Source organism: Ochotona curzoniae, unplaced genomic scaffold (assembly GCF_017591425.1).
Source record: "Ochotona curzoniae isolate NIBS_2020 unplaced genomic scaffold, NIBS_Ocur_1.0 scaffold_4506, whole genome shotgun sequence".
NCBI lineage: Eukaryota > Metazoa > Chordata > Mammalia > Lagomorpha > Ochotonidae > Ochotona > Ochotona curzoniae.
The window spans coordinates 14320130-14332959 of NW_024467119.1; the positions used below are offsets into that span (position 1 = coordinate 14320130).

The 12830-nt window shown below is 44.2% G+C and overlaps 1 protein-coding gene across 4 annotated transcripts in view; it reads right to left on the reverse strand.

The window, feature by feature from the left end:
• CENPC (centromere protein C) overlaps positions 1-12830 on the reverse strand; it is a 57486-nt gene that overhangs the window by 41406 nt on the left and 3250 nt on the right. For all 4 annotated transcript variants that reach the window (XM_040966818.1, XM_040966817.1, XM_040966819.1 and 1 more), the window contains exons 2-4: positions 11065-11111; positions 8222-8292; positions 2773-2867 (exon numbers count right to left, since the gene is read on the reverse strand). In XM_040966818.1, the coding sequence (XP_040822752.1) occupies positions 2773-2867; positions 8222-8292; positions 11065-11111 (213 nt within the window). The remainder of the gene's footprint in view (positions 1-2772; positions 2868-8221; positions 8293-11064; positions 11112-12830) is intronic.

Sequence of the window (12830 nt, forward strand, 5' to 3'; positions counted from 1 at the left end):
CTAAAGAAAAGAATTGGAAATGATAGATTATCTAATGTGTCTACGTATACAAGAAGACATATACACTTCTGTCACAGACACCAGAGGTGAATCAGTCACGGCAGCACAGAAAGTCAAGAATGAAAAATCCAAGCAAATTCATCAATAAAAAAGCCAACAGCTGGGGACAGTGCTGCGGTGTAGTGGATACACGTGCTGACTACCGTGATGGCATCCCATGTGGGCACAGGTTCAAGCACCTGCTGCTCCACTTCCAGTTCATCTCCCTGCTGATACGCCTGGGAGAGCAGTAAAACAGATGCCCTTTGGCCCTTGCAACCCTTGGGAGACCCGGAAGCAGCTCCTGGCTTTGGAATGGCCTTGTTCAGGCCACTGCAGACATTCAGGAAGTGAACCAGTAGAAGGAACATCTCTGTCTCTGCCCTTCTCTCTTTCTCTGTAACTCTGTCTTTAAAATCAAAACAAAATAAAAACAAGCCCCTAGCAGTCATAAATAAATAGGGGGAAAGAGAATGGTTTTACTGCTGTCATCAAAGTATGTCTTGTGGAACTATTTAAACTTTTACAGTCAGACAATGCCACTGATCTTGGAACCTAAAAAATAAAAAAACAGAAAATATCAAAAACGACAGGAAACAGTAAAATAGAGACCCAGCATACTGAATTTTTAAAAAATGCTTATGAACTATGACTTACAGCAAGACAAAAAAAAAAGTGAAGGATCCAAATACGGAGGGCGGGTAGAGACACTATGGACTTGAAAACAATCATAAAAGAACGCTAACACAGGAGCCTGCACTGTGATACAACATCAGTGTCCCATATGAGCACCAGTTCAAGACCTGGTTGCTTCACTTCCAGTCCATCTCCCCTGTTAATGTGCCTGGGAAAGTACAAAATGGTCCAAGTACTTGGACTTCTGCACCCTCATGGGAGATGTGGGACAAACCCTAGAGGGCAGGTTTCAGCCTGGCGCAGTGGCCCCTGTAGCCATTTGGGCAGTGAAACAGCAGATGGAAGATTCCTGTCACTGCCTCTCCTCTCTTCCTTTCTCTCTTCCTCTTTCAGTGTGACTCTGAGTTTCAAATTAAGAAATCCTTAGAAAAAAAGTAACGCTACACAAAACTGAGAATAAAATACATGGTCTAGAGTTCAAGAACAACATAAAATGTGAAAATTAGCAAAAGAACTGGGGTAGACATGACACAGCCAGTTAAGTTTCCACTTGAACTGGTACATCCCACATCGGTGTGGCTGGATGGAGGGCCAGCTTTTGCTCCTCGTCCAGCTCCCTGCTAACAAAGACCCTGTGCGACAGCAGATGGCATCTCAAGTATTTGGGCTCCTGCCTCCTGGTAGAGGGATGAGATTCCTGGTTTCAGCCTGGGTCAGTCTGATTTTGGAGTGAGCCAGCAGATGGAAGGGCTCCCTCTCTATTTTTGTTTCTGTTTCAAAACAAATAAACTAAAAAAAAAGTAGGAAAAATTTAAAAATCTTTAAGTGGCAACAACAAATATCTCTACCCAAATAGCCCTAGCCATATTTTTCAGAAGGGATCCAAATTTGAAGGAACAGATCTTTTGCTTGCTCAAATTTTCCAAATAAATAAATAAATAAAACAGGAAAGAAATCTAACTTATTAAGTTGAGTTGTGGTTGATCATTAAAACCTAAGGGATGTTGTGGTAAGGGGCATATCCGGCATGGTGGTAGGGGTGCCACTTGGGACATAACATCTGTACTGGGATGCCTGGATCTACACCCAGGCTCTGCTTCAGATTCCAGTTTCCTGTCAGTGCATTCATTGAAAGATGGTGAGTGACGGCTCAAGTATGCTGGGCCCCTCCTGAGGAAGACCTAGACTGAATTCCAGGCTCCCCAGGAGGACGCTGCACAGAAGTGAAAGTCAGCTTAGCTACACACTGTATGATGTTGTTTCCATAGCCCCCTAAAAATGTAATTTGTTTTTTTCGTTCCTCTACTTTTAGCTTTGCTGTTACAATGCAATCGATGGCCTACTATGATCTGTTATGTCCTATGCAGAAGAAGAACCTCAGCATTATGTTGATCATAAAGCCCTACAAGAACATTTTAAAAAAAAGAGACATTATTCATGAGTCCATATGAAAATATATAAAGCATTAGCTCAGAGAAAATTAACAAATAAGTCTGTTCATATCAAGAAACAAAGTTGACTCTCAAAATTAAATTTTATCACATTACCTTTTAATTATAAAAATCAACTATGTCTTCATTCCTTGGAATCAAGAAACTCTATATAGTTAATACGTTGATAGAAGTTTTAACAAACGTTATTTCTAGGACTACACAACTTTTCTGAGTTTTTGAATCATCAGCTTTAAAAACTACAGGTGCTTTTTGTGTTTAGTTAAGTCATTTTATCTTCATAAGACATATAATCAACACAAGATTAGTTTCCCAGTATGGTAACAGAGTGCCTCCAACATGCAGAAAATAATCAGATCAGGACTTGGTTTTGGTACTTCACTAACTGCTCACTTTTCTAAAAAAACAAAGCTAAACATTATTTTAGGAGAAATAATCAAATGAATTTTATAGTTTCATAATTCTTAGAATCTCAATTTCAAATACAGAAGTATCAGATCAATTATTTCTAGATACTATTTCCAAATTATGTAGAAAATAAATGGAATTATAGAATTTCCTTTCAGATTTACAAATAGCTAAAATGTTTATAGTAAATTAATAGTTTCTTTCATTAAAATATTATGAGTTCTCCTTTTGAACTTACCTCCTGGTTTGGTGTCTGGCTACAATTGTCTCTTTCTTTGGGTGTTGAACAAAGCATTGATTTCATAGAATTTGTGCTAAAGTCATTGGCAAGACCTAGAAGAAATGTATGAAATTCAGTATAGCATCTGCTGGTTTTAATTACAAGTAGTTCTAAATGACATGTGAAGAACCGGCTATCAACTATTTAAAAATAATCAGCCTAAATAAAGTATAATACTCAACTATTCCAATGTTCCTGAATGGTATTGAAAACTGAGGAAGGCAAGTGAGACTCCACAAAAAGTCTGTCAGGTCAGTGGAACTTTCCATTGTTTGGGTTGGCTTCATGCTGTTCTAACAAAACACCTAAAACTCAGTAGTTCATACAGAATATAGATTTGCATTTTACAGCTGTGAAGGCTTGGAGTGTGAAATCCAGGACATCACATCTGGTGAGGGCAATAGATCAAGGCACATCTCCCAACCTCAAGCCTTTTAGAATCCGCATTAGCTCACTGCTGAAGGTGCTCTCTCACAGTAACCACCTGTCAAAGTTCTCGCCTCCTAACACACTTTCAGTAGAAACTAAGTTTTCAACAAGGTTTAAAGGAGACAAATTCAAACCACAGAATCTAGCATCTATCCTGATTTCTTGCAGTCTGCCAGTTCTCGTGTCCTAGTATTTTCAGATACTAATCAATACTTCCAAAAGTTTATGCCATAGTTCACAACTTTTTTAGAGAGATATATCACTAACGAGTACCTCAAACTTTTTGTACAGATCTCAAGAATTGTGCAAATGTATCTTCATTGCAGTTTGATTACTGCTTAACTAAACTTCTAGGGACCAAAAATGCTTCATATTTGAAAATATTTGAGCATACAAAAGGGGATGCCTGAGTATGGCATCCAAGTCTACATCCAAAATTTGTTTCAAATATCTTTTACATATATCTTAAAGATAATTTTATATAGTGTATTAAATAATTTTTTGCACAAAATAAAGTTTGATGGTATGGAGCCTCCTACTTACAGAATCATGCAGCACCCAACAAAGTTTCAGATTTGACAGCATTTTCATATCAGATTCTCAGATTAGGTATACTCATGTGTATATGAAATATTTCTCTTGCATATGGTAACTATACATGGACTTCCAGATTACAGGAATTCAATGGGAACTAATGGAGATGGCAAATTATTGTCATTTAGTCAGTATTATTCTAAGTGTACCAGGAATGAATGAGGGTTCACATACATAACTAAAATTCCAGAGAAAATAATTTACATATATTTAAATGCTGGAAACATATTGGCTACATTTAATAAGACAAATTTTTATCTTCATCCATGACAGCCTTTAAAAGTTCATCTACAGGCCTGGCAGAGTAGCCTAGTAGCCTAGTAGCCTAGTCCTCGCCTTGCATGTACTGGAATCGCATATGGGTGCCGGTTTGTATCCTGACTGCTCCACATTCCTTCTAGCTCTCTGCTTGTGGCCTGGGAAAGCAGTAGAGGATGGCCCAAAGCCTTAGGACCCTACACAATGGTGAGAAACCCAGAAGAAGCTCCTGGCTCCTGGCTCCTGGCTCCTGGCTTTTGGATCAGCTCAGCTCTGGCTGTTGCGGCCACTTAGGGAATAAACCAGCAGATGGAAGATTTTTCTCTGTAAATCTGACTTTCCAACAAAACAAACAAACAAACAAAAAAGTTCACTTAGAAATGAAACCTTACAGGCCTGGCGTGGTGGTGCAAGTGGTTAAGGTCCTTGCCTTGCACGCCCGGGATTCCATATGGGCGCTGGTTCTATCCCAGCAGCCCCACTTCCCTTCCAGCTCCCTGCCTGTGGCCTGTGAAAGCAGTCGAGGACGGCCCAAGGCTTTGGGACCCTGCACCCGCATGGGAGACCCGGAAGAGTCCTGGCTTCGGATCGGCATAGCACCGGCCGTTGTGCTCACTTAGGGAGTGAATAATCAGATGGAAGATCTTCCTCTCTGTCTCTCCTCTCTGTATATCCGCCTTTCCAATAAAAAAAATAATAAAAATAAATCTTAAGAAAAAAAAAAGAAATGAAATCTTACTTCAGACTGGAAGCCACCACTGGAATTCCAGCAGGGATCTGTAGATTGTCTGGGGAAGAGGATTTGGGGATGTGCGGGAACAGGGCCAATGAAGGAGTGTTTGACAGGTGTGGAATGATACCTAGGGGATGTCCAGAATGCCTTCTGGGTCACTGCACTTGCAAGTGAGGAATGACTGTAGAGGGCTTCCAGGTACCAGGACACTACACTTGCAGGCAAAATAGGGAGCTGAGATGGAATGATTTAGAAAGGTGAAATTGGAGGGCACGCCTGGGTCAGACCAAGCACCCACTCATGCAGGAGACCTGGGCTGGGCTAAGTAGCATCACAGACCACCTGCTGGCATGAAGGAAAACTAGCACCCTTTGGGGCCTGCCTGACAGGGTTAGGCTGCAGTACCTGCCAGTGAGCAACAGGGCAAGGGGTAGGCCATGTGGGGCTGTACTGCTTACATGAAAACTGGGTTTAGGGAAAGATTTTGTAGAGGATTTGGGGACTCATCCGTGGGGGACTACATTACCGACTGGTTTGCATGAGAGCTGGGGGCAGTGATGGACCAAACCAGGCACCAATGCAACTATCCAGGGTTCACAGGAACTGGGTTTGGGAGCAGGCCAGGGTGGCCCAAGCTGCAGCACCTGCAGGCACACCTTAGGACCAAATCCAGGGCTGCAGCACCTACCAGCATATGCAAAGGCTGGAACTAGAAGTAAACTATGTAGGGGAAGGGGTCTACCACCCACCAACACGTTAGATCTGGGACTGGAAATAGGCCTGGCAGGGGATCTAAGGGAAATCCACCAATAGGTCATAGTTCCCACTGGTGTGAGGCTACAGCACTAGTCAGTACATGTGTGGACTGGGTCTAGGGGCAGGCCGGGCTGGGCTGGGCTGGGCTGGGCTGGGCCTTAGCACCTACTGGCTCACCTGAGAGCTGGGATGGGGTGTAGGCCAACCTAGAATGGGCAGCTGTATTCACCAGTCCAGAAGAGAAATAGAGTTAGTGATAGGCTGGGGTTGGTGCAGCACCCACTGGCAAAAGTCAGGACTAGGGGTAGACCATGTCAGGCTAGGTCAAAGCACCTGCAGGCAAGTGCAAGATCCAAGGCTGAGAGTGGGCCTGGTAGGGGAACTAAGGGGCTGCAGCTCCCACTGGAGAGCAGGAGAGCCTAGGACTGAGGTGGGGGGAAAGGAAGGAGAGAAGGAATAGGGGACAGGTCCCAGACTAAACAGGACTGCACCCCTTGGCATACACATTGGACTGGGTCCAGGAACAGGACAGACTGGGCTGGGGCCCAGCACCCACCAGTGCTCATGAGAGCCACAGTGGTGCAGGAAAAGTTGAATTAGTCACAGTACCCAGAGATCTACATGAGAACCAGATCTGGGCTGTTATACCCACTGGCAAGAGCTGGAATGGGTACAGACTGGTCAGTGAAGGCTGCAGTATCTGGCAGTGAGTGACAAGACAGGGGCAGGCCAGGTCAGGCTAGGATGAGCTTCCTCAATATGCACCCCAAATCCTTGGCTGCAAGCGTGTCTGACAGGGGAATTTGGAGAACTACTCTTAGGACACAGCCCCTGCTCGTGAGTGCAAGAGCTAGGGTTGGGGCCAGGCCAGACTAGACCAGGTCAGGCCAAGCTGGGCTAAAGTACCCATCAGCATATGTGAGGGCCAGGTCTAAGGAGAGGCCAGGTTGAGCAAGTCTGCAGAACCTGCTGTCACATGCAAGAGCTAGGATGGTGTGCAGGCTGGGCTGGTTTGGATCACAAGACCCACCAGTTTACATGAAGGCAGAAGCTAGAAGCTGGCTAGGCTGGGCTAGGCTACAGTACCTTCCAGCAAGTGGTGAAGTGGGGTAGGCCATGCCAGACTGGGTCACAGCACCCACCAGCTCACACAAGCCCCCAGGAATGGAGTGGATCTGAGAGGGGAGCTTCAGAGACTCCCTTAGTAGGCTGTTTTCACTGGTGAGTGTGAAAGCTTGGACTGGGACAGACTGGGCTGGGCAAGACAGGACTGCAACAGCCAACAGTGGCATGTAGGCTGAACCTCAGGGAAGGCTGTGTTGTGCTGGGTTGCGACAACAGTTGACAAAAACAAGAGCCAGAAGAGATGCGGGTCAGTCGGGCTTTACCAGAGTATGTGCTAAGAAGAACCAGGACTGGTATGAGTCATGTCAGGCTGGACCAGAGTGGCCCCTGACAGGTGCAAATTCCAAGGCTGGGAGTGATCCTGATAGGGGAACTATAGGCACTCTGCTGCTAGGCTGCAGCTTCTACTAGTAAGCATGAGAGCCAGGGCTGGTAGTGAATCAGGCTAGACAAGACAGCAGCACCCACCAGCATACGTATAAGCTAGGTCTGGAGCCAGGGCAAATGATCTAAGACACAATACCCATGGATGTACAAGAGAGCCACGTGGGTCATAGGATAGATCAGGCTAAACTGCAGCACATGCCCAGGCCATGCAAAAAGATCAGGGCTAGAGGGTGGGGTCACTGGGCTCACCTTGACTAGGCTACGGCACCTGCTAGTGTACATGAAGACCGGGCCTGTAGCGGCCTGGGCTGGGTCACAGGAACAGTCGGTCATGAGATGGGGCTGAGGGCAAAACTGCCCAGGCAGCTGCATCCATCAGAAGGGGTGTTGGCTGGTGAGGGTAACAGACAGAACTTGATCCTGCACTGGCTGGCACATGTAAAAGTCAAGTCTGGGGTCATACTAGGTGAGGTTTCTTGGGGGAATCCCCAACTAGACCACTGTGCCCAAACCCTGGCCACAGGGAAATTCAGAGATATGTGGTCCAAACTTGGAGTGCACATATAGGCTCTGGGCCTCCTCAGCTCCTGATGTCCATGCAGTGTCAGAGCATATACAGATGCCTACAGAGGGAACGGCAGCCAGCTCATCTAGGCCATCAGCAGCTACTGGGCGCCTCAGTAGATGGAAAGCAAAGCAGGATGAATGGCCAAGCTTTGTAGCAAGCGTCTGGGTCTGCAGAGGCTCTAAGGCGGACATTGTCAACCAACAGACCCTGAAAAGATTTTCTCAGTTCTGGGGTGATGAAATCAACATCTCAGAACTATCAAATTCTCTCAAGTAACACCCTCAGGAAATGCTTCTTCACATTGGGGTCTTAAAGGCATCATCAAATGACCATCCGCATCCCCAGATTCTGACGTAGTTTAATAGCAAGACGCCCCGGCCACCCCCTCACCCTTGCAGATACAGGAGTGAAAAAAAAAACTGAAACATTTTATCCCACACACCTTCATCTATACCTGGGTCCTCTCCACCTTAACCAGAGGCTGACATGCACATACAACCCTCTGAACTATGTAAACAATATTAAAAAATAAAATCAAAATTAAAAAAAAAACTCACTTTTTTCTTCAAAACAGTCTTGTAAGAATTCCACCATGTTCTGACCTTGCTCTGTATGAATATCAGGTGCCCTGGTTAAAAATAAGGAGAAAATCTAATAGATCTTTTGCAGAACATATAGGTTATTTATTTGAAAAACCTTACCTCATTATTATAAAACTATGAACTTACTTAACAGGAAAATTATTTTTAGCATTTGAAGAATTTGAAGGTATGTCATTACCTAAATAAACAATTATATTCCTTAGTTGAATATCCATGTCTAAAGCTTTTTGTTAACAAGAACATAACTATTTTTGAAAGAATCCAATTAGTCCATCACCGCTTGTTTAATAAAGACTTCTCAGTCATGGTCCTACATATTCAGGTAACATAAAATTCCTTCTCACAAGTTCTCAAATCTTCTTTTGAATCAATATACATTACCAGCAGCTCACGAATCAGTATACATTTCTTAATTAAAAATTATATTGAGGAGTCAGTGTTGCATCTCACATTAGAGCAGGCCAAAGTCCTGGCTGCTCCACTTCTGAAGAAGACCTAAGTGCTTGGGCTCCTGCCACCCTTAAGGGAGACCCGGATGGCTCCTGGCTCCAATCTGTACCAACCCTGGTTGTTGTGGTCACTTGGGGAGTAAGCAAATGGATAGAAATCTCTTTCTCTATAACTTTGCCTTTCAAATAAATAAAGTATTTCTTAAGATTCATTTTATTTTTATTGCAAAGTCAGATATACAGAGAGGAGGAGAGACAGACAGGAAGATCTTCTGTCCAATGATTAACTCGCCAAGTGGCCGCAATGGCCGGAGCTGAGCTAATCCGAAGCCAGGAGCCAGGAGCCAGAAGCCAGGAGCCAGGAGCTTCTTCTGGATCTCCCACATAGGTGCAGGGTCCCAAGGCTTTGGACCATCTTCGACTGCTTTCCCAGGCCACAAGCAAGGAACTGGATAGAAGTGGGGCTGCTAGAATTAGAACCGGCGCCCATATGGGATCCCGGTGTGTGCAAGGCGAAGACTTTAGCCGCTAGACTATTACGCCAGGCTCAACAAAATAAAATCTTAAAAAACAACAAAAAACAGAGAGAGACCACTTGTTTACATTACCCCACTCCCAGAAACAATGCTTTGAAAACCAGCAGCAAGATATCAAACCAGGACACCACTGTGTCTATTCAGAATTCTATAGTTCCATATGTATTCATTTGTTTAGATACTGGTTCTGTACAAAGCATCCCAGCCACAGATTTAGACATCACACTCATTTCAAAATACTCAGCAGAACTCGGTGTTGCAGTGCAGTGAATTAACCTGCTACCTACAACAACATCTCATATAGGTGTCAGTTCAGGTGCAGCTCAGCCTCCCTGCTAAAGTGCCCGGGAAAGCAGTGGAGAGTGACCCACATTCCTGGGATCCTGCACCCATGTGGGAGAGCCAGATGAAGCTACAGGCTCCTGGCTTCAGCCTGGCCCAGCTCCAGCAACTGCCGGAGACCAGCTCCAGCCAAGTTCGGAGCTCAGGAAGGGTGCGTGGAGTTGATGATGAAGAAAGACACGGACACTGTCACTTGGTGCCCTCTTGTAGCAGCTCAAGAAGCTGGCCTTTTTTGTTTTCTCAGACACATCACAAGCTTCTGTACAAACAACTAATTGTTGTATTATTACTTCAAGACTAAGGGGGCATATACAGACATTTGGTCATTCTGTCTGCACTTGAGGGCTAAGCAGGTGCCCCTAAAGATAATTCTGCAAAATACTGTATTCATATTCTTCAAAGCAAGCCATTATTCATTCTTCAATAGTAGCGATGGAGCGACAGCCAGGACTCCAAGGCCAAGGCTCATGCGATTACCTGCTAATCAGTACTACATTACTACCACATTTCTATTTCCAAAACTTGACCATCATTTAATGGGAAAAATATACTACAAGGGAAAAAACGTAAAAATCCAAGACAAAAGCTTCAAATAGTAAATCCCCCCACAATTACAGGGTATATAACCTCATAAACAATACAACAATAATCAAAAGCACATCTCTATGATATTAATAACATCACCCTATAATTCCTTTAGTTAAAAAAATTATAAGAGTGGCTAAAACAGCTACGTTTTCTATGCTCTAAAGAGTTGCAAGGACAGGCTAACCTTTAGGGTCATAGTAGCTATATTTTTTTGCCACAGCAGTTTCAGTTCATACTCCCATCACTTTCATTAGTTTGTAAGATCCTTATCAAGTCATTTCCCAGAAGGTATGCTACATGTCTGGTCCAGATTACAGGGCAATGGGTAGGCACACAATGAGGTGTCCAGACACAGTGTGGGCTTAATCGTACTCCTGTGTGCAGTTAAAGGCCCACTCATCAGAACATTATCAATAATATTAACTCCCAAGTTCACATCAGTTACAAAACTCATCTCACAGGGGCAAACAACAATGCCTCAACAGATTACAGAATTCTTAGTGGGGTGCTTGAATGTCCATGCAAACAGGGGGTGAAACTGCATCAAGGCAGTCAGAGAGACATCCGCCAGGCCCTGTCAAACAGCTGCAAGCTCATCCGGGCCCTGCCAAACAGCTGGAAGTTCCCTAGGCCCTGCCAAACAGCTGGAAGCTCCCCAGGCCCTGCCAAACACAGGAGCTGTTCTCTTCACCCCTTTGTGTCATCCACACCTCCTGCACGGGCTCCAGCAAGCAACTGCTCCCACTTGGGTAGTGAGCCAGAAGATGAAAGCTCTCTCTCCCTCTCTCTTTTTCTGTTTCTCTCACTAACTCTGTGACTCTGCTATAGAAATAAAACACATCCTTTTTTAAAAAAACCAGAAATGGTTAAGTCTGTAAATCACCTGGAAGGCCGGCAAAATCTTCTTCTGTAGTCATTTTTGAGATGATCCTGAAAGAAAAGTCAGTCACCAGTTCAGTCTTTCTGTTTAAAACGTACCGAGGTACCACTTCTCTTCAAAGCAATTCCACCCCAATGAGGGCATGTCAGAAAAGTTCAATTCCTCATTTACTCATGGAAGAAGCATTTGTTAATTTTCTGCCACAAATAACACAAAATAGAACCATGTTTTTTACCTACTGATTTGAAAACCTTACATATATGATGGTAGATCAAAAAAGGTCATGGAAAACGAAGTTAAAACTTCAGTTAACTTTGGTGCAAGATACTTTCAAGTTCATGCAGTTTTTCATAATTCCCATTTCTCACAAACTTTATGAAGTACAACTGTCCTACTTCACGTCTCACCTCAGGTTCTTTCCATTGATTACTCCTCTCCTTCCATTCATTCCCATGCCTTTTCCACCATCAAAAGCCAAATTATCAGGTCTACCAACAGTTCAGGTTGGTTAACTAACAATACTTATTAATACATCTTTCCTAAGCGCACTAAAAATGTAATATAGGACTAAAACAGCACTAAGCAACGTGAAGAAAGAGAATGCAAGAGAGGGCCTTATGCAGACAAACATAACAAATTTGTAGAAATTCGCCATTGATAAAAATCAAATACATAAAATTAAAGCACAACGGAAACTACACTAACTGATGAAGGAAGCTGATCTGCCCAGTAGAAAGCCAAGACATGCAGGACCAGGAAACCTGAGGTCTGAAGATGTCAGGAGTGAGACAAAGGAACAAAAGCGGGGTGACTAAAGAATACAAGACACAGAACAGCAGACTTGTTCTTACTCTATCCTTGTAAACACAGAGCGTCACCAGAGTGGTCTGCTGAAATGGGGCCAGTCCTGTGGCCTAACACGTTAAGCCTCCTGCAACACTGGTGTTCTATATAGACTCCGTTTAATCTCTGGCTGTTTCACTTCTGATCCAGCTCCCTGTTATTGAGCCCAGCAAAGCAGCAGAAGCTAGCCCAGGTACATGTCCCCTGCACCCACTGGGAGGTTTGGAGGAAGCTAGGGACTTCTGGCTTTGGCCTGGACCAACCCAGGCCTTGTGGCCATTTGGGATATGGGCAAGTGGATGGATGGAAGATATATCTACTTCTGCCTTTCAAACAAATTTTTAAAAATTAATTTTTAAGTCTCAGATATGACCAGCATCTGACACTGTGCCTTACAATAAATAAATCTTTAAAAAGAAAAACTGTAATATAAAAACCATAATATTAAAACCATCACTTTTCAAAAGGGAGACAGGAGTAGATAGATGGTCTTTCAACTTATTCTTCAGTTGATTTAAATTTGACTTGCTTTTCATTGTCAGATTATGTTTCTCCCACATGGGAGACCTGGGCTGGTCTAAATAGCACTGCCAGCCGCCCACTGGTGCTCACAAATGCAGGGGTCCTGGGGCATGCTTGTCTGGGCTAGGCTGCAGTACCTGCCCACAAGTGTTGGAGCAGGGAGTAGGTTAAGTCAGACTGGACCACAGCACTCACCAGAAAATGAGAGAATCAGATCTAGGGGGAAAGATTCTATAGAGTTGTGGGCTCGCCTTTGTGGGATTGCAGCACCCACTGGTTTACGCAGAGAGCCAAGGCAGCGATGGGCTGAGCCAGGCTGGATCACAGTATTCACCTGACAGGAACCCAGCTGACACTCTTGGGAGCAGGAGCTTAGAGAAGGTAGGGTTGGGCCAGGCTGCAGC